Below are 27,084 nucleotides of genomic sequence, written 5' to 3' on the forward strand. Positions count from 1 at the left end.
ACATTTAGTCCGCTTTTTAAGACATTGCGATGCATGGTCCGAGATATCCGCTGGCCAATCTTCAGCCCTGCTGGGGTCCATCTGTTGCCTGAAAAGCCAGGATCCAGCCAGATTGAGTTTTCACAAAGCTGATGGGCGTTCCAGGTTTCTCTGTAGTTGTCCATTTGGCCAAGGGAGGGGATGGGCCTTGCCCTTGTTGTTCCCACGGGCATTCATCTTCGTTAGTACGAGCGTTTATGTTTGGGTCGCGGGTGGGTGGTCCACCACCACATCATACGGTGAAAGTCCGGACGGGTGAGGCCGTGGAGATTTTCCGGTCAACTGCAGCTGGAGGACAGCGATGATCTGACTTTGCAGGCCGAAGGGAATCCAGACCCCGTATCAAACCCGAACACGCGTGAGTTCTAGGCTTCAGGGAGGTGAGCTCTCGTTGATCTGGCGCAGGCGTAGGATTCTAGATTTGAAGCCAAAACAACTCTGCGCGACACCACCAGTTGTGTTCCAACCCTGGGGTGGGTGGCGAATCCTAGACCCACTGCGTGCAGCCGGAGGTGACTTTAGTCGCTCGCTGGGTCGCCCTAGTGGCTCATAGTGCACACGGAGGAGTCCCAGTCGATCGCGGCCAGTCGAAGGGTCTCCTCAGGTCCATGGGGAAATTCCCTGGAGCAGGGTCTCAAAAGCAAGTGAATTTGTCGAGCAATGGGTGGGAGTAATGTCGAGAGAAGAGAGTCGGCTGGTCGATGAGGTCGTGGGAGAGTACAACAAGGGTATTAAACTCGTGATTACCAGACATTTCAAGCGGTTCGTTACGGGAGGCTTCTAGACGCCGGCCGCAGCACAGCGGCGCCCCCTCCCCGACGTATTACCGCCGTCACACCCAGTTTCAAACCCAGTCCGTTCCCCTTCCCTCACCATCTCACCTCATCATCCACACCTCCACCACTCCCTTTTCCCATCCTCCACCCTCGACTCTCGATCCTCCCTCATCCACCATCACGACCATTCCGCCACGGCCCTCGATCTTCGCTCGCCGACCGAAGAACGTCCGTCTCATATCGTATTGACCTTTTCTTCAACCGCCACCCATTCTCCCCGGGGGCCCATCCTGAAACGGATTGAAAACGAATCAAGTGGTGGCCCGACAGGGCTGCCGTTAGTTAGGGGATATGTCTGGACACATTTCATCCGATCATTCTCGCTCGGCTTCACGTTCCTCTCAGACCCCTCGCCTATCTCAAGGCCAGGGTTGCGACCCGATGTCTCGCCACTCCTTCGGTCGCACTTCGCGCGTCTCCAACCCCAATGTCTTCTCCGACGAGTACTCATTAGAACCGATTGATGCCGACCAGATCGACCGGGCCCCGAGTCCTGCCTCCATTGCCTCTTCCTCCACCCTTCGCTCGACCCATCACCCCCCAAAGACCGTCAGCCAGGCCACCACGGAAAATGACAACCCATTCAACGATGACGCCAGGGTCTCCTTTGAGCAAACCCGTCGGTCAAGCCTACCCCAGAAAGGGGTAGCGGGATTCTCCAACAATCGTGGCTCAATCGCTTCCATCAATAATACTGCCGCTTTTGCCGTGAATCGGAACCAGAGCGTCTCTTCCCGTTTCTCGATACCCCGCGCCATGAGTCCCTACACGGGAGCGACCGGTCCCAGCCATCCGTACGCTATGTATCCCCAGGTTGGGGTCAGTCGTTCCCCAAGTGTTGCAAGTACCTCCACAGTCCGTCAACATGATCGTCCCCTAGGTGAATCAAGTGGCCCCCAACATCCTTACGCGATGTACCCTCAAAATGTGGTCGAGGAAGGAATGGACGAAGATGTTATCCCCCTCGGCTTTCCTGGTCATAACCCTCCCTACCAACCACCACCTGGTCGTCGAGACAATGATGTAGGCGACATCATCGGCGCTGACGGACATGCGGAACCACTCCCACCTTATTCACGATACCCAACGGGTGTGGTTCCTAAACCTCCCGGCGCCGAGACTATGGCTGATTTAAACGGTCCCGCGGATATCCAGCAACTCCATTCAATCTCACGAGACCAACAGCCGATCTCAGAAACCTCTACAAGGGCGCTTGTCTCCGACAATTCTGGCGATGGTGACAATGGTGATCGAAACCGAGCAGTGCCCTTGACAGGCATCATGGCCTTTGAGGAAAAGCTCAAGCGCAAGGGGAAACAAACCGCTTGCTGTGGACTACCTGTGTGGACTCTTGTCCTCATTGCTACCATCATGGTGATTGGAGGATGTATAGGTGGCGCCATTGGCGGCGTCATTGGTGGTAGAAAAGCCGCAGAACATGATCGACAAGCCGCCCAGCAGTCACATGGTCCATCTATCGTGACAGTCACCGCACAACCTCAGATGGATTATTCCACGATGACGAGCACTCCGACCAATATCATGAGTGTTCCAACCGGCCATTATCTGATTCCCTCCGTTCTGCGAAACTCTTCCAGAATGTGTGTTGAGGACGACCAATTTAAGCGCTCTTGGGGATGCATGGATGACCCAACAAACTTCGATGTGGTCGTTGAGGAAAGTCATGGACAACATTCTATTGTTTTCAGTAACACCGGTCCTACAGCAACCTTCACCTACGGTGCTCAACCTCCCATTCTCCCCACCCCCACCCAAGCCTTGAGCTACGCGATTGACACCAGTGAGGCCAGCATGGGCCCTGCCCTATTCTTCTTCACCAGGTTTGACAAGCTGGTCATTGTGCCAGAATCAGCATTTGATTCGAGCTCGAGCTCCTCGAAACGATCATATGTTGGAGACTCATCATTTTTGGAACGGCTCCACCGTATGGAGACGGCACAGCCTGGTGATAAACCGTGGTTTTGTTACTGGAACCAAACCGTGATGGAATTCTTCATCTATGTCAACCAGTCGGCGTCAGACTCATCCTCTGGCACCACTGCATCCACCGCTAGCGACATGACTGCCAGCACCGCCACCGCTCAGTCCTCCAAGCGTGAAGATTCCGTTCTAGATTACCCCCGCAAGATCAAGATTGAAGAACGACGCGATTACTCTGGAACTCAAGCACCCTATTGTCAACAGATGCAAGTGGGCTCTGATGGTCATATTGTCGGAGCCATCCAAAATGAACTCATCAACATTAAGGAAATGGAACCCACTCCGACTACCACTTATATCAATTCAAATGGTGGCAGTCAGCAGACATATACCGCGAAGGCGCAATATGCGACACCCTGTTACTGTCTGTCTACGACTGATTAAGTGCAACTTGTTTTCTCCTTGACTTTTGAGCGACTGCCTTGTTCTTTTTTATGGTCTTTGGGGTCCGGAGAGACCAACCGCCCGGCGTTGGCGTTCAATCAGCCATGAATTGTTCTTGCATCACTTATGCGCACACGACTGTCCCCCTTCTTCTGTGTGATTTTATATCCCTCTTCCTCGTCCTCTTTAGCTCCTGTCGACGGGGGCTTTCCCTTCGATTCCCTGTTCGCGCAGTCCTTGTCTTTCTTTTCCTCCGCTTCCATTTTCCGAACATCTCATTTGCGACATCTCATGACCCTCCTTTGTTTGGTGTGACTTCTCTTCTCTGTTGGGTTATACATGATCTTTTTTTTCCACGTTGATTGTTAGTGAACCTGGGATTTTTGTGGCGTTTATTGGACGAGATGGTGTGGCTTGGGTCCTGAGCATGTCCGGTCAAATATGCTCTTGTTCTTGTATCTTTTGTTTTCTTTCCCCTCTTCTTGCTGAGGCTAATGGGGCCAAATTTTCTGTGTCCTGTCTTAGCATCTCTGATGGCAATGCCGTCATCTACCTAGTGAATAATCCAGGATACGATGATATGGGGAATTTTCTACTTTCTCTAATGGGCCAACTGTGCTTTGACGGTAATCACTAGTTGAAAAAAGCCCAGCTCCACCTATATTCTCTTTTGAGTTTTGCGCTTTGCTGCTTACTTGACATTGCAATCTATAAATAGAGGTTTGGCTTTTTCTTCGGCTCGTGCTAGGAAATGACCGTCATGCTCGGGGAACATATTTAAGCACGGCGACCTGGACCGGATTACCGGGGTGCTGTGGCTAGCGAAACTCGGTGGGTACCTCGTGTAAGCTGCCTTAGCGGGTCTTGTTGACGATGGTCAGGGTCTTACACCCTCTCAATCTTCCTGGTGTTGGGCAAGGTGTTCTCCCAACCCGAAACCTATATCGACTATATCGGTCTATATTCACGATCAAATAGGTCGATCGTCTAATTTGTTTCTCCAGCATCCTTTTGGACTTTTGGAGCGTTACTGCTTTTGCGTGTGAGCGAATAACTGGACTATTGTGGCTTACGGCTTACCCCCCGGAAGATTAGTCTAAAAGAAGCCCCCCCCTCTTTTCGGCAACTAAATCTCAGCCGCTTCATCGGTTGGGCAATGTTTTCAGCTACGGACCGGGAACTACAAAAACACAGTCATGCGCTGTGAAAATCCTTTCCTTAGGTCGCACCCGCTGAGTAGTGAGCCTGTCTTGGAGAATTTTGAGCCCGTAAGAGGTGAGATCTCTCGACTGTACCCCACGAGTGGAAAAGCACATTGGCAGATCCGATGTCCGCAATTGAGGTCAAAGACGACTACAATCTTCAGGAGGCGTGGGACAGAGCATGTGGGTCATTCGCGCAGACAACCAAAGTCGATCTGACCGCATCGCCCAAGTATACGGTCGATGAAGTGCTTGATCAAATTCGGGCCAAGCAAGATGAGGACGACGAGAAGAACAATAAGTACAGAGTCGCCAAGGATGTGATCGGCAAAACATTGACCTTTATTACTGTTCTGGGGGGCATCGCCGCCCAGGGCGCCAGCATGGTAAGGGTAGTTCTTGGGGGTTTCAAGTTAAACGCTCCTGCTAATGGACCATACTGGTAGGTTTTTGCACCCAGTAGCCTGTGCTTCAATGCGATTTCCTATCTCATCAACACGGGCGCCAAATACAAGCGCATTTTCAGCAGTCTGGCGGAGCTATTTCGGCGGATCTCTGATGTGTTGGAGCGCTGCAAGATTTATATGCGCTTGCCTCCAGACGCGGTGGATATCTCCCTCCGGAAGATCATCAACGAGGAGCTCGTGTGCTTCGTCGATATTTGTGCTCTGTCTATCAAAGTCCTCAAAGGTCACAAGATCTTTACTGCGCTCAAGGTCTTTGCATTCGACAGCGACGAGGGTGTGAGTGCCCAGTTGGGTCGTCTGGCTGCCCTCGTTGAGCGCGAATCCCAAATGCGGGGCACGCTGGGATACGAGTCGCAAAAAATCACCGAGAGGATTGTCATTGAGAACCGAGACGGCACTAGGAAGATTAGTGCATCGGTGGACAAGCTTCTTACGTTTGAGAAGAAACGGGACGCAGACAGCGCCGCCAAACGGATTCTCAACACCATCGATGCTAGCCTCGATACCCCCAGTGAAGCGTACAAGATTGTTCAGACTACTTACAAACGTCTCCTAAATGGACAAGTTCCAGACAGCGGATCGTGGCTTCAAACGGATCCTTTGTACGATGCATGGATTTCAACCCAGCATTCACCGTGCTCGATCCTGGGGGTCTCGGGAGCTGAAGGGTATGGGAAATCGTTTCTTTTCGCTGCTATCATTAAGCACTTGCAGGAGAGAGATACCCAGGATGCCGATGACCTGACGTGCGTCTCAACCGCCTACTATGTCTTTGAGCCGGAACAGAAGGATACCTCCCTGATCAAGGCCCTGAAAGTACTTGCATGGCAGGTTGCGAACATCGACATTGTATATCGCAAAGATGTAAGCTCCGTTCAAACGACTGGAGTGAACCAGATAGCAAGCCTCTGGGAGCTTCTATTTGCTAAGTCGTACAAGAGCGACTCGACTTTCTTCCTCCTTCTTGACGGCGTGGACCGAATGGATAAGGCTCATCTCAAAGAGTTTATCCAAGTCCTCGCAAACCTGCAGACTGTGTCTGAAACCTGGCCTCGCTTCAAGCTTCGAGTCCTCCTGTCTGGACGGGATGAGACCATGGAGAATATGAAAAGGCAAATCGGAGAGGGAATTTCGATCATGGATGTGGCTTCCAGGAACAGTGATGATATGCAGAAGTTCATTACTGACCGCATGAACAAGATGGACATCCTTAGTGGCTCATCAGACCAAGTCATTCATTTGCGTAGGGAGATCCTTGAAGCCCTGACAACCGAAACCCATGGAGATTTTGTCAACGTCGGCCTCATTCTGCATGAGATCAGCGGGAAGCAGCGCCCGGGCGAGATCAGAGACATCTTGTCAAGATCTGGAGGGAACCGATCAGACACGATCGTGAGAAAAATGGAGCTCTTGAACGAAACACTTAGTGATGAGGACATCTCGGACCTGAACGACCTCCTCACCTGGGTCGTATTTGGCAAACGCCTGCTCAGTCTTCAAGAGTTGGAGGCAGTTCTCTTCCTGAAGACTCGAGAGTCGTCTCTTCGATCATTGGCTGAAAAGATCACCAGCCAATATTCCTCGCTGATTCGAATCCAGGGTGAGCCGCACCCAGTAACCAAAATCATCCCCCCATCATCCTGGGTATCAATGGTCTCCGATTCAATCGAGGAGTTTTTACGAACAGCTGTGGAGCCTGGCAACCCCGAGGATGTCGAAAATGTGGAGCTCGCTGGCGATGTTAACGAGCTGGAGGTCCGGATTGTCCGGAGATTCCTCGAGTCTGTATGTGACGACAAGTTGTTCCAGAAGTTCGGATTCGAAGACTTCTTTCAACGAAAACTCAAGGGCAAAACTGCTCGCGTCGGGGTAGACATTGACATGGCGCATTTGAGAATTGCAGTGGCCTGTTTAGAGGTTATCAGCGCGAAAGAGTCGCCCGATACTGCTCCTTTGCTCGACTATGCGATCCTCAACTTTTGGGAGCATCTCAAGGACGCGGACCCTTCACTGACACATCCGCAACATAAAACAGCCTTTGGTCCGCTACTGGTGAAGCTGTTTACAGAAGAGGAGACGATTGAGCGATGGTGGACTCAGGAGAATACCTGGCTCCGGCTGTGGATTTTTACTGACGAGCTCTCGGACCCAGTATTGAAATGGTTACGGGACTCGGCCGTCACGAAGAACCTGTCCAGTGAGCAAAGCAAGTGGGTAAAGAGCCTGAGCTCCAAGTCCGAGCCCGATGCAGATCTTTTCGAACACATTGCTCGGTTCATGGCGCGTACTTGGCTTCAGTCCGGCGTGGCTGAAATTGTCTACACCTTCAACACGGTGTATGGATATATCAATAAGGTATAAAAGACGCAATTTCCAGCCAAGAACCAAGTAAAATATGTACTAACTAGCTTCCAGATCGAGAACCGCAAAAATCCTAGCATCAAAAGAATTACTGGTGACAAGGACATTGAGAGCATTGAAGCATCGCAGATTTTCGATACAGCGGAATGGGCACAGCGTCAAATTGGACTTAAGAGCTTGGGCTACGAAGAAACTCGCAATCTGGCACGTACACTCCGGGAGCACGGGAAGTACACTGAGGCCATTGAACAATTCAAGCTTGCCTCTAATTTCGAGAATGACAACTGGGTTGCCCAATGGGGACTTGCAGACTGCTATGCTTTCCAAAAGGAATATGACAGGGCGATTGAGATATTAGAGGCCGTGAAGAAGAGAATTGAGACCGGCGAGGTAGCCGAGAGTGAAGATGCGAGAGTAGATCTTCCGTATATCTCCCGCGACCTTGCGGAGTGGAATAAAGAGGCCGGCCATAGCGAGCAAACGCTTGCGATATACGAGGGCTTGCTCCGGGACAATCCGGACGACTGTGACACCGTGCTATCACTCATGATGCTCTTCCACCAGAATGAGAATTACCCGGGTCTGCTCGAGTTTCTCAAGTCGCGCAAGGACTCCATGGAAGAAAGCTCAGGAATGGACCGTTGGACACAGGCATTCCACGCCCACTATAACAACGAGGAGTACCACGAAGCCCTTTTCGCGCTGGCATCCGCCCAGGAGAATTTCGATATGGTTCTCGACAGCTATAATGTTGCCGCGACAGCCGCTCAAAAGCGATACAGTGAGGCGCGAAATTCGGGCAATACCTCCGAAGAAGAGTTCAGCCGGGTCTGCCAGGCTTTGCTGATGCACAATGCTGCGCTATTATCTTACAAACATGCTGGTCATAATGTCGAACGCACAGAATTTGCCATCGATCAGTGGATGCGTGTTCTGCAGATGGATGAACGAGAGGAATCATACCTGTCACATGTGAAAACCTTCGTCTGCAACAAGTTGGCAAGGGTTTGCTTTCAGGAAGCTCGCCGAGATCCGGCGACTGCTGGGCCTTATCTTGAGCATCTCAACGAAGTGGCAGTCTTCAAAAGTACTGGTAGTCTAGGCTGGGGTTACGATGGGGCGTATCCAACGCGACTCCTTGCTCGATGGCACGCGTTGCAAGGTGACGAGCAGAAGGCCAAGGATGTCCTCCGCGCTCATGTCAAGCTCAATATGGACATTCTTTCAGACGAGGATCCGCTCAATGACTGGCAAGGATACCGGGGACTGGCAATGCATCTCATGTTTGCCGGTCAGGAGGCCGACGCCCTTGCTGCGTGGTCTTTAATTGTTCCTGTGGATGACGAAAAGAGTGAGGACAGCCAGTCGGGAGATGGCAGCGCGGACAAGAAGCTCGAGGGCCCATTGAGAGACGTTTGTGACGGAGACTGCGACACCAAGTGGACATTCTCTGATGATATCTACGTGTGTCGGGACTGTGATTACATGGAGTTCGACGAGCGCTGTTTGAAAAAGTTGCGTGAAGGAACTCTGGGCAGTTTTATCTGCGACAAGGATCACGAGATGATGCATGTTCCAGCTTATGATCCTGCTAAACGTCAGAGAATAGGCGAAGGTAATGTGCAGGTTGGAGAACATATTCTCCCGATCGAAGAGTGGCTCGAGAGGATCAAAGCAGACTGGGCGATCAAATAGGCGTCAATTGCTGCGTAGGAGACTTGGCAGTACCATTAGGTAGGTATGTAAGAAAGACCTAGAATGCTCTATCTTGCTTACTTGGAATGATCGATTTTCATTTGTGGAGATGAAGAAGCCCATAGATTAATATTTATGTTTGTTCCTTTCAAACATCTAGCTGATGTCGCGGATATGAAGTAAATGATGCGCCCTGAATTGAATAAATATGATCAGTTGCTTTCCCCGTAGTAGCACTCTTAGTAGCCAGTTCAACAAGACTTTAAAAAAAATAAAAAAACAAAAACAAAGAAAATTATTTCCCATGATTTTGTTAAAAGCGTGAATAGGGACTCATGAACTGTTTCCAAGGACACTTGAGCACTTGACCAATAGATCCTATTGACCGATTAAGGAATCTTGTAGTGTTGGAACCACGGAGTAAACAGATCCGGTTGGGTTCCGGCGCACCCCACGACATGATCACGTGATAATTATGATATGTCATGTGACGAGATTGAGACCTCGATGCGTGAATGAACGACGAGGGACTCGAAAATGCTGAGAGAAAGCTGGACTTTGAGTCCTTCCGAACGGATTGATTATCCTGTGCTGAAGTGATTGACCTGCTGCATTCTGCATTCAGAGAGCCCTTAAGCCGTCTCCGACCTTCAACTCGTGCCCGAATGCCCGAAGCTCTTCGTGGTTGACACCTGAGGCAGCCACACTTCCGACACCTCGCATCTTGCACACCATTCCAACCTCTCTTCATCGCCCAACCCATTCTCCTTCTACAACCCACCCACTCCCATCTTTTCCCCCGCCCCTCTCTCGATTCTCGATATTGCCTACGATCTTTCCCACCATCGGCCGGCCTTATCAATCCCGTCTACGACGCCCTCATACTTAAAAATCTGTCCTTGGACCCTCCAGATCAAATGATCGCGTCTCCTAGATGACCTTCCCTCCCCCTCACCCTTCCGCCCAATCGTCGATTGCTTCTGGCACCGATAAATCTTCTTCGACCAGGACTGAGATTGGTGCCTGGGGTCGGTCCGCGTCGCAGTCCGGCATTCGTCGTGGGTTGACTCCTCTCGCGACCAACCTTTCCTCCACCACACCCTCTGCATCCGCCCGGGGCTTGGACACAGGCCCTGGGGTCTCAACGCCTTCGTCGTTCTCTGCCGTTCTGAGTTCTACCAGAGGTCTCTCAGGGGGCAGCCCCAAGCCTGTACCCTCGCCCTTCACCTCGCTTCAGTCAGGCTCGCAGCAGCAAGCCCAATCGCTTTCGTCGCCAAAGTTCCGCGCACATACTCCTTCCGCAGGCTCTCATTTCGCCTCCGTGTCAGGCTCCATCCCGGGTGGTGGAGGTACCGGGGGAGGTGGTGGGCCCGGATCTTCTCGAGGCGTTTTCTCACCATTGTCGTCCGGCACAACCGTGAATTCACCAACAGGCTTCGGTTCTGATAAGCCGGGATCTACGGCTGCTCATTCGAGTCAATCCTCACTCACCAAGATTTCGATTGCGCAGGTATTTTTACTGCTAGACTCGATCACAGAGAAAGAGGGTAAAGAAAAGTGGGAGACGAAAGCTGCTCAAATACACAAGGTAAATCAGTAGCCCTTTGAAAATACATGCTCTGTGAACTGGCAAGACTGATGAATATCCATTTAGCTTGTGACATCAAACGGAATGGAGGTCTTCTCGAAGTATTTCCGCCGCCTTCTGACAGGCAATGCGCCTCAGATCTTCCCTGGCGTGAACAAATCCGTCGAGAATGCAGGCAACTACCCCCTTCTGGTCCAGGAAATGCAGAAAGTTTCCTCGGACATGGAGCAAGCACAGAAGATTGCTGAGACGGTAGACACCTCTGAAGGGGACATTTTCCGCGACTTCGACTTGTCAACCTTTCTGGATCACTTCCGTCTTGATCCCATTGTGAAAGTTGCGCTGGCCTTGGCCTTCAAGCTGACCAACAAATCGGATCTTCGGGCTAAAGGTAAGTTTCGCATCATATTGCAAAAGCCCATCTTCTGCATTATATCTCGGCTAACAATCCTGTGCTTTCCCAGCCGATGCTATCCTATCTAACTCAATCGTGCCATTCCTCTCGAGCTTGGCAAATCCCTCCGAAACGAATCAAGATTTCCAAACATCTTTCCTTGGCATGACAATTGAACGGTTCATCTTATATCCTCCTCGCAATTTCACCAACGAGGTCAAGGGAAAGCTGGTCTTCGCAGCAAACCTTCGGTACCAGAAGCTGGGTCTAGACATGCCACTCGAAGTGGCTTCAGCTTTGCAAATGTTCAACTTTGTCAACCCCGAATATACCCTCGTGAGACAGCTCCATTCCAAAGGCCCTCGCGCAACTGCGAACATGGAGGCTATCACGGAAGTAATCAGCGCGGCAGGGCCAGAAAGCTGGAATGAGGAACATTTGGCTAGTGCTCTTTTGTTCATGATTCTGTCCCAGAACTGGCAACAGTTTTCAATCGAGACCCTTCTCAACGCGTACTCTGAGAAGCAGATCAATTGGGCACTAGTGTTCCAGAACTTCGACCGCGAGGGCTTGAGGGTGGATTCAAAGCAATTTGCCAAGTTATACTACGTTCTTTCTAACGCGGCTGCCAATGATTCGTCTCTGGATGTTCAGAAGCTGTGGGGGGAGATTGGGAGCATCGGGATACGCAGATGTCATTTTTGACGGCGTTTATTGCTTCACGCACGGATGCGTCCCAGATCCGGAATCTCCGTGGGGCCTTCCCTGCCGACTTTTTTGAGGAGGCTCCTGAAGTTATTAAGCTGCAGGGCGAGCGTGCGGCCAAATCTCCTCTTCGCTCCATGGATGCCATGAAGGCAATTTTTGACGTTGCGCTATTTTCACAGGCTTCCTGGTCTGCAACGGAAAGCCAGCTTTTGATCAAAGCTGTGGTCCAGTTCGATCTACCAGTCTTCTTGGTTTCTGCTCTCGCTATTCCCCAGCCCTGGTCCAGTGTTCAACAGAGCTTTGTTCTTCGAACCTTCCTCGTATTTATCTCGAAACAAGAGGATGGATACCAGCTAGCACTTCACGGCGCTTGGCGACAGGACAGACAATGGGTTGCGGAGCAGCTTTTTACTGCCTTCACCCAAGATCCGACATCTACTGCAATCATTTACGAACATGCTGCCGAGTACGGATGGCTCGATTATTTGCTTGGATTTACGAACGGCCTTGCCTTGGACCTTGCCTGCTACTCTCATCGGAAGGGGACTTTCGACCTCGAACAGTGGGTTCGAAATGCGTCTCAAAAGGGTCCAATTGACATGGGCAGCCTCCTGTCCAAGTTTCTTCGGATCAAGGCAGAGGATGAACTGCATGTTCAACGAAAGGAACAACCCAGTCCCCAGATGGTCAGCCTCTCCGTGAAGACCGTTTTTACACTTCTATCTGTACTGGAGGAGTATGTGGGCGACCGTGAAAATCTCACCCCCGTTCAACGTATCTGCATTCAGACGTACCCTCGATTAATCAACTATGGCGAAGGATTCGATGATATTATCGACGCCAACGGTGAGAACGGCAACACTTTACCTGAAGCCATCGATAAGCAGATGCAAGACCTGTTTGGGAAAATGTACCATGAGGAACTATCACTCCGTGAGATGTTGGAGCTGATGCGCCAGTACAAGTCCTCGCGTGAATCCAATGAACAAGACCTCTTCGCTTGCATGGTACATGGCCTTATTGACGAGTACCACTGCTACCACGAATACCCGCTGGAGGCTCTGACTAAGACCGCTGTCATGTTTGGTGGAATTATCAACTTCAGACTAGTTGATGGAATCACGCTCAAGGTCGGTCTGGGGATGATTCTCGAAGCTGTTAGGGAGCATGAAGTTCATGACCCAATGTACAAGTTCGGCGTGGAGGCAATTGAACAACTGATCAACCGCCTTACTGAATGGCCTGGCTTCTGTCACTTGCTCCTTCAGATCCCGACTCTTCAGGGTACTCCCATCTTCCAGAAAGCCGAAGAAGTGCTACATGAGCAACCGAACCAGATTGGCGAGAGCGAGCTCGCTGGATTTCCGGAAATGCCCCCTCCCTCTCTCCCCAACGGCAACGCTGATGAGCCCTTGGCTACCGAAGGTGCCTCCCGAAAGTTCCGCTCCGTATTCGTCGATTCTCCTCTGCGGTCCGATCTTTACCAGGACCCGGATGAAGATATTCAGGACAAGATTTTGTTTGTACTGAACAATGTCTCGGAGCAAAACATTGACGAGAAGCTGCGTGACTTGCGTGATGTATTGCGCGACCAGCATCACCAATGGTTTGCTTCGTACCTAGTCGAAGAACGCGCTAAATTGCAGCCCAACTTCCAACAGCTCTATTTGGACCTTCTCGAGCGCATTGGGGATAAGATTCTTTGGGCCGAAGTCCTGAGGGAGACATATGTCAGCCTCTCGAAGCTCTTGAATTCCGAAGCTACCCTGACATCCGCCACCGAGCGTGGCCACCTTAAGAATCTCGGCGCATGGCTTGGATCATTGACTATTGCCCAAGACAAGCCCATTAAGCACAAGAATGTCTACTTTAAGGGCTTGCTTCTGGAAGGCTATGACACCCAACGCCTCATGGTCACCATTCCCTTCACCTGCAAAGTTCTTGTCCAGGCTACAAAATCCACGGTATTCAAACCTCCGAACCCCTGGCTCATGGACATCTTGGGTCTCTTGTTGGAGCTGTACCATTTCGCCGAATTGAAGCTTAACCTCAAGTTCGAGATCGAGGTACTGTGTAAGGATCTTGATCTTGACCATAAGGTCATCGAGCCATCTGTCATCATTCGTGACCGCACTGCTCATGGTGAGGAAACCATGGCACCTGTCACTATTCCAGACGGATTGGAGCAGCCATTTGATGATTTGGGCATTCCGACCATCAACCAAGGCATTCGCAACGAACGGCTGTCCCCAGCAGCCATTATGTCAACTCTTCCGAGCCTTGATAAGATTCTTGTCTTACCTCCATCTGCAAGCAGCATGGTCGATGCCGGCGTTCTTCGGCAGATTGTTCACACTGCCGTGGAACGTGCTATTGCGGAAATCATTACCCCGGTTGTTGAACGTTCAGTTACGATCGCTTCCATCTCCACTGTTCAATTGGTCTCGAAGGACTTTGCTATGGAGCCCGACGAAGAGAAGGTGCGACATTCCGCTGGCATCATGGTTCGACAACTCGCCGGCAGTCTCGCCCTAGTTACTTGTAAGGAGCCATTGAAGGTTAGCATGACCAATTACATTCGCATGATCCAACAGGACTATTCAGATCAGCCCATGCCCGAGGGCTTGATTCTGATGTGTGTCAATGATAATTTGGATGCCGCTTGTGGTATCGTTGAGAAGGCTGCCGAGGAGAAGTCCCTGCCTGAGATTGAGAAGGTCATTGAGCCCCAACTGGAGGCTCGCCGTCGTCACCTGGCCACTCGGCCCAATGAGCCTTTCATTGACCCATCAATGAACCGATGGGGTCTTTTCATCCCGGAGCCTTATCGGCAAGCCCCTGGTGGCCTCAATAAGGAACAGCTAGCTATCTACGAGGAATTTGCTCGTCAATCACGTGGTACTGCAGCTGCTCACCCTCAGAACATCTCGACTGACTCTGCTCGCCAACTCCCGGATGTCCTCCAGGAATCTTATCCCCCCATCCCCAACCTATCCACTCCTGCTGAACAGCCAGCTGTTCCTCACAGGACACCCCAGGCACAACATGCAGTTTCCCAAATTGCAGTTCACACCAACGGTTTCCTCGATGCCCAGAACCCACGAGAACGTATTGAGTCCCTCATCGCCGACCTCCAACAATCTGCTCGTGGTGCCCCGGAAGAACATGTCAAGGACCTCGATCGAGAGAGTGCCGTCCTGCAGGAGTATAACCAAGCGCTGCGCACCATCTTGGCTTCGCCAAATGGCGAAGAGTTGGCGCGTCTGACTTCCCTCAAGGTCTGCACCACTCTCTACTCACAGTCGTCTGGATCACTCGAAATTGAAGTCCTTGTGCATCTACTCGCCAAGCTCTGCGATATGTCTTCCCTGATCGCACGTTATACTTGGGCACTCCTGTCAGAAGTGGACGATGAGCACATGTTCAATGTACCGGTTACGGTCGCTCTCATTGATGCCGGTCTTCTCGACATTCGCCGGGTCGACATGGTCCTGACTCGCCTCATCCTGCAAAAGAATGTCAGTGCTCTTGAACTTCTCGAGAACCTCATGAACCGAGTACTCTTCAACGACGAACCATCAGCTCTGCGGTCGGACTTCTCTGGCAGCCTTGAAGCCATGAGCCAATGGCTTTCAGAAGACAGCACCCTGGCTCCTGCTCTAGAGATCATTCGCAAGCTCCAGGACGTCGGTATTCCCGAAGTTGTCAACCCTTTCCTCAGTGACCAGGCTCGCTCCAAACGAGATCAGATGGAATATATTTTCAGTGAATGGATCGGTATCTATAAGGCCTCGGGCGCAACCGAGCGTACCTACCTCTCCTTCCTACAGGACATGCACAATCGTCAAGTGATGAACACCCCAGAAGATTCTTGCCTGTTCTTCCGCCTCAGCATTGACATCTCTGTTGCTATGTTTGAGCACGAATCTCAGAACCCGAACGGTAGCCTGGATGAGGCCTTCCTCTACATCGATGCCCTCGCGAAGCTTGTTGTGCATCTAGTCAAGTACCAAGGCGAGAGTGCTGGTGCTGTCAAGGCAGACAAGCCTACTTATTTCACTTCCATTCTTTCGGCCCTGATCCTGGTCCTTAACCAGCACCAAGTCATGCGAGGTGAAGGATTCAACCAGCGCGTCTTCTTCCGCCTGTTCTCGAGCATTCTATGTGAATACTCTGTTGCCGAACTCCAGCACCATGAACAGCACCAGGGCATGATCTTTGCTCTGGCCAACAAGTTCCTCTCCCTTCAACCCCGCTATGTGCCTGGGTTTGTTTACGGCTGGCTTTCTTTAGTCTCCCACCGTGTCTTCATGTCTGACATGTTGAACATGCCGGAACGTGCAGGCTGGGCACCCTACTGCGAGATCATGGAAGCCCTGCTTTCCTACATCGGGGAACAGCTCAAGGCAACGAATATCTCCTACGTCGCCAAAGACTTATACAAGGGCGTGCTTCGCATTCTTCTGATCCTGCACCATGATTTCCCCGAATTCGTTGCTGAGAATCACTTCCAGTTCTGCAATGTGATCCCTGCTCACTGCGCTCAGCTTCGCAATTTGGTCCTGAGTGCCTACCCCTCATCCTTCCACAAGCTTCCGGATCCCTTCCGTGAGGGTCTGAAGGTGGAGCGTATTGAAGAAATGCGTGAAATTCCCAAGATTACCGGGGATATTGTGACTCCTCTGCAGCAGGCAGACATCAAGGAGATTGTGGATACCGTGCTTCAGAACGACAATGCCTCCGAATCCGCGGTTCAACAGATTTGCGATGCTATCCTTACTTCCGAGGCCCGGGACACTGCCCTGTTCTACGTGCCGATCAATGTGGATATCGTGCTCGTGAATGCCCTGGTTCTTTACATTGGCCAGCAGGCAGTTGTGGAGCATGCGTCTAAGACAAATGCTCGTAGTGCATTTGAGAACTCGGCACACGCTACCCTTCTGGAGAAGCTCGCCCAGGCCGTGGAACCCGAGGCCCGTTACTACTTGTTGAGTGCGATGGCAAACCAGCTGCGCTACCCCAACAGTCATACCTACTTCTTCAGCTTCACCATTCTGCGTCTGTTTGGGGTGGACTACTCCGAGTCTGACGACTCTGATATCCGCCAGCAGATTATCCGCGTTCTGCTGGAACGGCTCATTGTCCACCGTCCGCATCCATGGGGCCTCATCATCACTCTGCAGGAGCTCCTCCAGAACCGGAGCTATTCTTTCTTCCGCCTCCCCTTCATCCAGGCGGCCCCTGAGGTACGATTGCCCTATTTTGTCATTTTTAGCCACCAGAACCTTTCACTGACTCCCCTAATAGATCGGTCGACTCTTCAATGCCCTTCTCCAACACATCCAGCAGCAAAGCCCTCGTCCTATTGCATAGGCTGTCATGTCCCCTCTCCTCCTCTCTACATACACTTTCTAGTCGGCATTTCCACCTGCTGTACTGCATCCTCCTTTACATTGTATTTCTTCACGGGGTTTTTACTGCTTTCACGTCTTATTTTTACGTCTCATGTCACGGCTGGGGTTTGCCGTGAGGATGGCATGCATCTTTCTTACCGTGTCACGATTTCCGCATGACCTGAGATGCTATGATATTTCTTTTACTTCTATTTCTTTTCTTTCCGCGTTCCGGGGCCGCGACCTGTAATGATAAGATTGTAAAAGCTGGAGTTGATGGTTTTTGCATTGATGGTGGGACTTCTTAATTCAATCTATCATTCATGTCCGTGTCTTGGGTTTGTCCCGGGACAATGATCGCGATTATATTATTACTAGAACAGGAGTATTTAAACTGATGATAATTCCTCTCTCTGCGCTCTTAAATCTGGTCTTTTGAATAGCATTATAATGAAAATGGCAGAAAACGGCAATGTCTCTTGCTCTAGGTCTATGCTAGAGACCTTACGTTCCTATCGAGGCCAATCAATCCCCTCACACAAAAACGTCTACTTAGTTAGGATGCACTGATGTCACTGAGCCCGATAAATGTACTGAGTAGTAGGAAAGAGCATCGGGTCTTTCGGGGATAGTCGACTTGGACCCTCTATTATGTCTTCTATGAGGCCGTGTAAACACTCTATAAACTGGGCGCACCTCTGTCTGAAAGCTCTATAGGTTCATCCTCCACACTCAGATGCACTGTTTTCAATATGTGAAGCCCTCGGCCTGTATCTGATTTGTCCATTATCGGGTCCTCTTCTCTTTCCCATCCCTTGAGTTGGTGCTCTGCCCCGTTGCCACGAGTTGAGAGTCGATGGAACCCCGAGTCCTTGGACTTAGACAACCCCGGCCTCGATCCGGATTGGGTTGTACCTTTCGACCCCGATTTTGAGGGGCCTCGGTATGTGTATGAGATTCCGTATTCATCCTCGTAGACGGCCAGGAATGATTTTAGAAACGCCGTCAAGAGACAGCTCACGCTGAGGGCCAAGTATATTTCCGTGCACACTGTTGCGAAGGATCCGATGAGAGTTGGGTTTTCCGAGTCGAGCTGGACTTTGATATAATGAATTCGCACCGCGGCCAAGGGAATGAGTCTATGATATCACCTTGAGGTTAGTCAACCTGCGAGATATCTGAATTTGCGCTTTTCAAGGTGAACCTACATCATTCGACTCTCGAGAGCACAGAAGACGATGACTTTTTTCTTCGTAGATATTTTGACTTTGTAGATTGCAAGAGCAACATAGACCAGGAGCAAGGCCTCGGTGGATATATCGATAATGGTAACTGCTTCCCAGCGGGGGAACTGTAATATCGTAAAATCGTCAGCTTGCGTGCTCTTTCTTGCGGGTTTTCCTCCCTCCTTCGGTAGTGTTTCATCTTACCAAACCACTGCATTGAATGGCGCTGATTTCATTCCATGGACTGGAGGTACATCGGATCGCCACTAGGAAAACGGAAAGCAACGTCCATATGATCGTCCCCAGAAGAAGGCTGCGAATGAATCGACGCTGCATTTGCGAGAAAAGATTCTCGTAGAAAATACAAACCGTTATCTTCGAGAGGCCCAGCACAATTACGGAGAAGATATCCGCAACATAGCCGATCTGTCCGGACATCAATGACTTGGTCTTGATTGATTTGATTTGCGGGCGTTGGCCTACCTTGAACATCTGTTCCTTGCTGTGCGTGTCGATAGATTCGATCCGAGTTCCCCATCCAAAATGGACCTCAGCGAACACCAGCGTCACCTGAATGATTGCGGCAATCTATCATGTCGTTAGCTGATGGCAACAGGCCCAAGCCAGTATTGTCTTTCGGGGAGGAAACATTATAGGGATCATACTACAAGGGCAGCAAATGTGTAGTCATCTGGCGATAGGCTGCTTTTCTGAACCGAGGAGTAGACGCGTGCTGCGATGGCAACGATGTATAGACACAAGCACACCGCTGTGAGGACCACAATCAAACCGCTATGGTCATTGTCATTGTTGGCCGTGAGCGGTGCGCTAACATCTGAAGGCCATGAATCCGAAGATGCCATTGCCAGCCAACCTCTCCGAGGTAGCTATGCAGATGCAGGAGAAAGGTCAGCGAGGGTTGGATCTCTTCTTCAAGAGATGTAAAATGCCCCCAAAGGCATTTTCAAGTATATAAGATAGTTAACTGAGTTTTTCTTTCGTCTTTATTTTTATTTTAGCAAGATAGGACTTTTGTGCTACGTGGGAAATTTAGGTATATGAGGTGCAGGGGTACATGTGTGCGTGGGTAGGATTTTTCAAGCGACGAAGAGCTGGAAAGTGGAAAAGCAGTGCCTAGCCACAGTCGAATTCATCTGCAGTCACCGGATCAGGGGTGCTCCCTTCAATGACCGGGATTCCTACTTGATCAGTGATGAGATTGTGGACACTTTATCGCGCAAATCGCGTCCAATTGCAGTCGGAGGCAAACCGACGAGCAGGGATCTGAATCCTTCGCAAACTTAGTACGATCGCCGGCCCCTATTTTACTTATCAATTGTTTTTCTCTTGAAGTAACCAGATAGCTAACTATAAGCGCCACGGGAATAAGAAGCTCAAAAAACCATCAAGACCTTAACGATCCGGTGTCCCCTGTAAGCGAACATTGCTATTGTGGCGGCAATTCCGAGCGAGAGTTGGGATTTGATTTGAATGGTCCAAGATAAGTCGAACGCAAAAACACACTAGCCCCAACTATAATAACCAGGCCCGCAAATTCGGCCGGCCAAGAGGTCTTGGTGGCCGATTAACCCCGGGCCCTCCCGAGGCCCGGGGCGACTCAGAGCAGGTGGACGCGCCCAAAGTCCCCACCGAGCACGGCCTCCGAGTTTTGTGTTTACATATGCATCCTCGAAGGGCGGAGTGGTATCAGGGATGATTTAGCGTATAGGAATTACGGAGCAGTTCTTGGGAAGCTGCTTCGACACTTTCGCAGCCTTTCCACCGCCCCATCTTCCGTACCTTTGTCCTTGATGGGGTGATTCGTCACGTCTGCCGCTGAAACACACCATTTCACTTAGACCGACACTACCAAACTGCCACAATGGCGCCTCTATATGAGGTTATGAGGCCGTTCGAGATGAGCTGGGCCAACCGAGACCAGGATGGTCTAGCGCGGGTCCGCCACCGTGCAGCGGGCTTCAAGGTCGCGCTGAAGCCCCCGCCTCTCGCCATCAAATGATTCTACTTTGTGCCACCCTCACAAAGACCGTAGTTAATAATAAAAAGTCAATTTAGCTTCCTTCTAGCACGGCCCCTTTCTTTAAAATAAAAAACAGCTCCCTTCCGTGCTCTCTCCCTGCTCCGGTTCAGCCAAACGTCTTATCGCAATGGAGGCCTCGGGCAAAACAACCGCTCTGGAAATGGTGGACATGGAGGTCAATCGCCGCGAACCGGACGTCTCTGAGAAAGGCGAGACGGTGAGGGACAACGACGAAATGAATCGCATGGGAAAGGTTCAAGAGTTCAAGGTAAAATGATCTCGATTTGGGGCTTCTGTGGGGTTTTCATAGCTTACCAGCCCAATTCGATCGCGATTTAGAGAAACATGCGACCGCTGGCAGCATTGAGTTTCGCATCGGTCCTACAAGCAACCTGGGAATATCTCATCCTGTAAGCCCAATGCTCGCGCAGCCTCCGGGGAGAGAGACCTGGCAATATACCTTGGCCGGACTACTACTGACTCATGCTAGTTCCAACTATACGGGCTTGGAGGATGGCGGCTTGCCTGGAATGTTCTGGTCATATATATGGACATTCATTGGATTTGGATTCATTATCGCCTCACTTGCAGAAATGGCCTCGATGGCACCCACTGATGGTGGCCAATACCATTGGGTGTCGGAGTTTTGTTCTCGTCGACACCAAAAGTTCCTCAGCTACGTTACCGGTATGTCTCTCTTTGGAACCTACCACCATCTGTAGGAGAGCGTTGGGTGCTAATAATTACTCTTCTCTTTTTTTCAAATACAGGTTGGATGTCCGTACTGGCATGGCAAGCTGGAACCGCCTCTGGATCCTTTCTCACGGGCACACTGATCCAGGGCTTGATCAGCGTCCGAAACCCAGACTACGCGGCGCCGGGCTGGCAGGGTACCCTACTTGTCTTTTCTATGGTTTTGGTGATCTATTTTTTCAACGTATACGCGTCAGAATTGATGCCGATCCTCAGCAACCTGCTGATGTTATTCCATATTCTATCCTGGGCCGTGATCTTGATCATGTTCTGGGCTATGGCCCCCCACCGGTCTGCTGAGGCGGTGTTTGTCTCGGATTGGAAGAACATGGGAGCGTTACCTACTATGGGGGTCAGTGTGATGGTAGGACAGATCTCGGCCATTTACGGTTGTCTAAGTACGTGCTTTTTATCATTCAGTAGTGGATCTATTTTCAAATTGCCTTTACTCACATCACCTATAGGTTCTGATGCGTGCGCCCACATGTCCGAAGAAATCAAAGATGCTGGTCGCAATGTCCCACTTGCAATGTATTGGGGATACTTTGTGAACGGTATCATGGCTGCTATTCTCCTCATTGCCTACCTCTTCGCTACTCCATCTGTGGAAGACTCCCTGAATGATGCGTCGGGTTTCCCATTACTTTACGTGTTCAAGCAGATGACCTCCACCGCAGGAGTGAACGGACTGACAGCGATCATCATTTTACCTGTGATCTTCAGTAACATCATGTTCAATGCGTCCACCTCGCGACAGACATGGGCTTTTGCTCGTGATAAGGGTCTTCCATTCTCTCGGTGGATCTCGAAGATCGATTCCAAGCGCAAGATTCCTGTCAATGCTATCGCATTGTCATGCATAATCAGCTGTCTTCTTGCTCTCATCAACATTGGCTCGAGCACCGCGTTCAATGCCATCATTTCACTGAACACAGCCGCCCTGATGTTCACTTATACGATCTCTATTTCATGTGTCATCTACCGGAAGATCTGGTATCCTGACACCCTTCCTATTCGCCGTTGGGATATGGGGCGCCTCGGCTTGCCTGTCAACATTATTGGGCTGTTCTATTGCGTCTTTGCGATGTTCTGGTCTTTCTGGCCCACCGAGCTGCCCATCACAGCTGACAACTTCAACTGGAGTGTTGTCATTTTTGTTGCAGTATTTATCCTCAGTCTTGTGATGTATGTTGTAAAAGGAAAGAAAGAGTATGATGGGCCGGTGGTAGACGTCAAGCAAAATTAGAGGGTTCAATTGGGGATTGTACAGCTATGTGTATGACAGATATTTAATCATCCTTTATTGTGTGGAGTATCAGTTCCTGTTACTGCGCGTTCCTTGAAACTCGTGGATGTCGATAACATTATTTGCGCTCAACAATAATTCATTAGAGTTGAAAATTTACAATAACTCTTCACTAGTAATCATACACAATGTGAGCTTTTCGAAGTGGCACATTATATATCTTGTCAACGTGTAGCTCTCCTGAGCAGGCCATCTCTCATTCCTGATCTCACCCGAACATAAAAATCTTCATGAATATACTTATCAATCATCCTCCTCTTTCAGTTCACGAGGATATGCATATTTGCTGTGGTCAACCCCCTCATTTAAACATTTCACGGGCGCGACGCTTGGACCCCGTGGAGAGCCAAGTTTAATCGAGCTCCGCTCCGATAAGCAAGGCAGGCCCGCGTTGCCAACTGAGGGACGTGGATCCTCTCTTTTAACAACCGCCCCCTTCCGCCAGAAACGTTCCAGGATGGCCGAGTCAGAATACACAGACGATGAGACAGAATATGAGGGGCCGTCTCACCAGACGGTTGTCATGGTTGCACCTCCCGGCCCTTCTACCATGCTCCGACTCTAACATATAACAGGACGCGCTCCTGACACCATTCCGCGCGCTGGTCTCCACGACGGCTCTGCGCATATACCTGAATGTCCTCCTTTTCCTCGGGGCCACACTGCTTCTCCTGGGCATCTCAGGCGTCGCATACGGCATATTCTACTACAGATTCATTCCGACGGTCGGAGTTGATCGGGAGGTCCATCTACAATTTGGGTATGATCGCGCGACAATCTCAAGAACGATTAACAGTGGCATACATGCTAATCCTGTGATAATAGCGACGGTAACCCTTGGGGAACTGCTTCCTTCGAGTCCGAATTTGTCTCCTTCCAAGCATACGATGTTGCCGTGGCGCTCGATCTACCCCGAACTCCTTCGAATCTCGACGCCGGCAATTTCATGATCGACCTGACCCTATATTCTCGCGACGATAGCTCTGGCTCACTGCTTCCTACGTCCGGCAATGCACTCAAACCAATCTCACAGGCTCGCAGACCGGCAATCTTGACTTATACCTCGCCACTTGTCGATGTCGCGAAGAGAATGGTCCGCCTCCCGCTGTACGTGGTCAGTTGGCGCCGGGAAGCCGAAACATTGGAAGTGCCGATGATGGAAAGGGTGGAGTTTGCTCGAGGCGCTCGAAACCTCCCGCAGAGCTTACGTCTTGAAATTCAGAGCGATGCGAAGATGCAGGTTTACTCGGCACGAGTAGAATTTCGCGCTAGGTTTACAGGGCTTCGGTAAGATTGTACAAATTCAATCGATTCATTCTGGTGCCATACGCTCACACTTGAACAGGTGGTTCATGTATCGTTGGAAGCTAACTTCTTTTGTGATTTTCAGCTCCATGTTCTGGAGTGTATCCATGGCTTCTGCTGGCCTAACTTGGTTCCTGTTGACTTGGGCTCTACAACCTGCGACAGAGACAAAGGAGGAAATCAAGGAAGAATCGAGAGAACTCATTAAAGAAGAAGCCGAGGACAGCCTGTCGTCTAGTGAGTTGTTCAAGGTCAAGCGGGAGGAACCCGAGAGCAGCTTACTCCGAAGCTATTCTTCGGAAGGTGAGGATGCTGGTCTAGGCTCAGGACTCGAAAGAGCCGAGGCGCGCGGAGTACAAAAACGACGAAGTCGATCAAGCGAGGGAGACCATTGAGAGTGACTAAGGTGGAAAAAAAAATCCATAAGTGCAGCCCAATGTACCTGTACAGCCCAAGATACCCCATTCGGTAGTGATGTAAATGCCAAGTCGAGATTAGAAGTTCCGATAAAAAGCCCCGCGGGGCAAATCTCCGATTCCTCTTCCCCTCTCCAATTCCACTCCCGTTGACCGACTCACCATGCACATCCTAGTCAGTGCGGATCCGATTGAATGGCCTGCATATATGCATATATGCATGTAGCTGATTCTTTTCTCAGGTAACTAACGACGACGGACCGCCGTCGAACCAATCCTCGCCTTATGTCCATTCCCTCGTCCACTCCCTTCAGTCCGCTGGGCACACCGTCTCGGTCGTTCTTCCACACCAGCAGCGATCGTGGATCGGTAAGGCGCACATCGTCGGCGCCTCTATCAAACCTACCTATTTCCGCCCAGGCACTCTTTACCAGGAGGACGGGACAATACACCACCTTCCGAAAGGTAGCAATGGGGAACCTGATGACGATGGGGACGAATGGATATTGATCGACTCTACTCCGGCAAGCTGCGTCCAGATCGGTCTATACCATTACTTTCAAGAGCGAGGCCCGATCGATGTTGTAGTTTCCGGCCCGAACTATGGGCGCAACTCCACGGCACTATTCGCGCTGTCAAGTGGAACCATCGGCGGTGCTATGGAGGGCGCTGTATGCGGCAAGCGCTCAATCGCGTTGTCCTATGCATTTAGCTCCCGGAATCACGACCCTGTCATTATTGCAGAGGCATCAAAGCACTCTGTCCGGCTGATCGAATACCTATGTGCTAACTGGGCCGACGATGTGGATCTCTATAGTATTAACGTTCCTTTGGAACCTGGCGTGAGCCAGAACAAGGTGCTCTACACGTCCATGCTAGAGAACAAGTGGACTACTGGGAGTTGCTTTCAGCCTGTCGACGCTGGCACTGCCGACGACCCCGAACTACAGGAACAGCGACTACGTGATGAGAGTGAATCTCTGGCTGGCAAGAAATCCGAACCGAATGGCAGTGCTACGAAGTCTGGCCCCACTAGATTCCAACACACTCACTTCAAGTGGGCGCCCAACCTTCACGACGTCTATCGTAGCGTTGAAGAGAGCGCGCCCGGCAACGACGGCTGGGCCGTTAAGGAGCAAATGACCAGGTTAGATCCATTCCTTCGCTGCTCAGCAGTCGACGGGCTAATCGTTTAAATAGTGTTACGCCTCTCAAAGCATGCTTCAAGCATACACCCGGTATCACGGGGGAAATCAAGCTGTGAGTGGAGTTTTTGGCATGATGGCTGCAAAGGTTTCCTTTTCAGATATTACATACTACATTGCGCCATAGATATCTGCTCTAGCTGATAGACATCATGCCCCCATATTCCCATTTGACAATTTCTAGCCTTTCTTTGGCCTTTGCATTCAAATTTTGATATATATGGAATTTTTCTGATGGAGGAGGTCTGTAGATCGGACAACCAGCCTACGGTGTATTCCATTGTTGACTGCGACGACCCTTACGTTCAAGCACTCGTCGAGCAAGCATTGACCCGCCGTCTGGGAAGTGCTGCTCGAACCCAGCGCATCTCAGACACCTCTGATCTACCCGATTCCTCTGCGCCTATGTTTCAATACCGTGAATATGAGCGCATCGACTTCGAGCACACCATGTCCAGGTCATCGACTTCCCTAGCAAACGCATATATCATCCGAAAAGCCCTGATCCGCAAACACTACCTCTCGAATACTGTGGCGAACTGGATATCCAAGCACCCGGAAAGCGTCCTGCGCCACCACTTCAAGCCCGCTTTCGACTTCGAACTCGACTACTCGGAGTTTTTAGACGAAGCCCTATTAGAGGCGTATGAGCTTCGCGAGAGCCTGGAAAAGAACGAAGAGCGACCTGAGGCTGAAAAGGAATGGTGGATCCTCAAGCCCGGCATGAGTGACCGGGGCCAAGGTATCCGACTGTTCAACAGTGAGGATCAACTGCGTGAGATCTTCGAGGAATGGGATGAAGATTCTGATGAGGACGAGAGTGGATCCGAAGGAAACGAGGATGACAATGCCGCACCAGCTGCCCACGACGCGGGCTTAGTTACATCGCAACTGCGCCATTTCATGGCTCAACCCTACATTGACCCCCCACTACTCCTGCCCTCATCTTCTAACCGCAAATTTCACATCCGAACCTATGTCCTGGCCACCGGAGCCCTGAAGGTCTACGTTTTCAAGGAGATGCTTGCTCTTTTCGCAGCAAAGCCTTATTGTGCTCCACATGAGGAAGACGACGACGTCAAGGACCTGGCTCGCCACCTGACCAACACTTGTTTCCAAGAAGGTGGCAGTTCGAACGAGGGCAGCGTGCGGCGATTCTGGGATCTTGACCACCATGTCCCCGGTCTGTCAGCAGACTGGAAGGAGAAGATTTTCGAACAGATCTGCGCTGTGACTGGCGAGGTGTTTGAGGCTGCTGCGCGGGGCATGATGGTTCATTTCCAGACTCTGCCCAATGCCTTCGAGTTGTTTGGTGTTGACTTCTTGGTCGATAGCACTGGATGTGCGTGGCTGCTGGAGCTCAATGCCTTCCCAGACTTTGCACAGACGGGTGAGGATCTCAAGGAGGTTGTAGTTGGACGGCTGTTTGAGGAGATGATCGATGTGGCTGTTAAGCCCTTCTTTGGCCTGGAAACGGGTTCTTATCAAGGAGATATGAAGCTGGTGGCCGACCTGGATCTCGGCAGACACGCCTAAGCGAGTCGGAGAGGAGGTTCCTTACCCTGAGATCCTACAATTTCGTTGGGATTTATATTTTATAAACATGCTTCAATTATATCAAAAGAGGTAGGGGCGTTGTGGATCACACAAAAATAGATGTTTACTGGGTTCAGAAATGTATGATGGAAAGTATTTTGAATAATGAACACTGGTAGAATATTTTTTGGTCCATAATTTACATTGGGATAAGTCTAGAAAGAAGAT

General features: G+C 50.7%; 6 protein-coding genes across 6 annotated transcripts; 5 read left to right on the forward strand and 1 right to left on the reverse strand.

Annotated features, from left to right (window-relative positions):
- Window positions 1-1,256: 1,256 nt before the first annotated feature.
- On the forward strand, window positions 1,257-3,260 carry N7462_006475 (uncharacterized protein; the record flags this gene model as incomplete). Its single annotated transcript, XM_057078193.1, has 1 exon — window positions 1,257-3,260. One exon carries the CDS (start codon window positions 1,257-1,259, stop codon window positions 3,258-3,260), a length of 2,004 nt encoding a protein of 667 aa, XP_056933773.1.
- A 1,327-nt stretch (window positions 3,261-4,587) lies between these two features.
- Window positions 4,588-8,985, forward strand: N7462_006476 (uncharacterized protein; the record flags this gene model as incomplete). Its single annotated transcript, XM_057078194.1, has 3 exons — window positions 4,588-4,848; window positions 4,909-7,284; window positions 7,345-8,985. The coding sequence occupies 3 exons, from the start codon at window positions 4,588-4,590 to the stop codon at window positions 8,983-8,985; spliced, it is 4,278 nt and encodes a 1,425-aa protein (XP_056933774.1).
- A 934-nt stretch (window positions 8,986-9,919) lies between these two features.
- N7462_006477 (CCR4-NOT core subunit CDC39) lies at window positions 9,920-17,048 on the forward strand (the record flags this gene model as incomplete). The annotated part of the gene is made up of 5 exons (XM_057078195.1): window positions 9,920-10,573; window positions 10,640-10,964; window positions 11,038-11,615; window positions 11,660-16,921; window positions 16,983-17,048. 5 exons carry the CDS (start codon window positions 9,920-9,922, stop codon window positions 17,046-17,048), a joined length of 6,885 nt encoding a protein of 2,294 aa, XP_056933775.1.
- Window positions 17,049-17,747: 699 nt separating this feature from the next.
- On the reverse strand, window positions 17,748-19,157 carry N7462_006478 (uncharacterized protein; the record flags this gene model as incomplete). The annotated part of the gene is made up of 4 exons (XM_057078196.1): window positions 17,748-18,207; window positions 18,277-18,419; window positions 18,499-18,882; window positions 18,960-19,157. 4 exons carry the CDS (start codon window positions 19,155-19,157, stop codon window positions 17,748-17,750), a joined length of 1,185 nt encoding a protein of 394 aa, XP_056933776.1.
- A 1,305-nt stretch (window positions 19,158-20,462) lies between these two features.
- N7462_006479 (uncharacterized protein) lies at window positions 20,463-22,334 on the forward strand (the record flags this gene model as incomplete). Its single annotated transcript, XM_057078197.1, has 5 exons — window positions 20,463-20,603; window positions 20,675-20,745; window positions 20,826-21,022; window positions 21,106-21,486; window positions 21,553-22,334. The coding sequence occupies 5 exons, from the start codon at window positions 20,463-20,465 to the stop codon at window positions 22,332-22,334; spliced, it is 1,572 nt and encodes a 523-aa protein (XP_056933777.1).
- A 517-nt stretch (window positions 22,335-22,851) lies between these two features.
- Window positions 22,852-26,856, forward strand: N7462_006480 (uncharacterized protein; the record flags this gene model as incomplete). Its single annotated transcript, XM_057078198.1, has 7 exons — window positions 22,852-22,920; window positions 22,970-23,154; window positions 23,220-23,681; window positions 23,740-24,052; window positions 24,358-25,262; window positions 25,316-25,375; window positions 25,572-26,856. 7 exons carry the CDS (start codon window positions 22,852-22,854, stop codon window positions 26,854-26,856), a joined length of 3,279 nt encoding a protein of 1,092 aa, XP_056933778.1.
- Window positions 26,857-27,084: the final 228 nt, after the last annotated feature.

Source organism: Penicillium macrosclerotiorum, assembly GCF_028827735.1.
Source record: "Penicillium macrosclerotiorum strain IBT 26536 chromosome Unknown utg000006l_segment0_segment0, whole genome shotgun sequence".
Classification (NCBI taxonomy): Eukaryota; Fungi; Ascomycota; class Eurotiomycetes; order Eurotiales; family Aspergillaceae; genus Penicillium; species Penicillium macrosclerotiorum.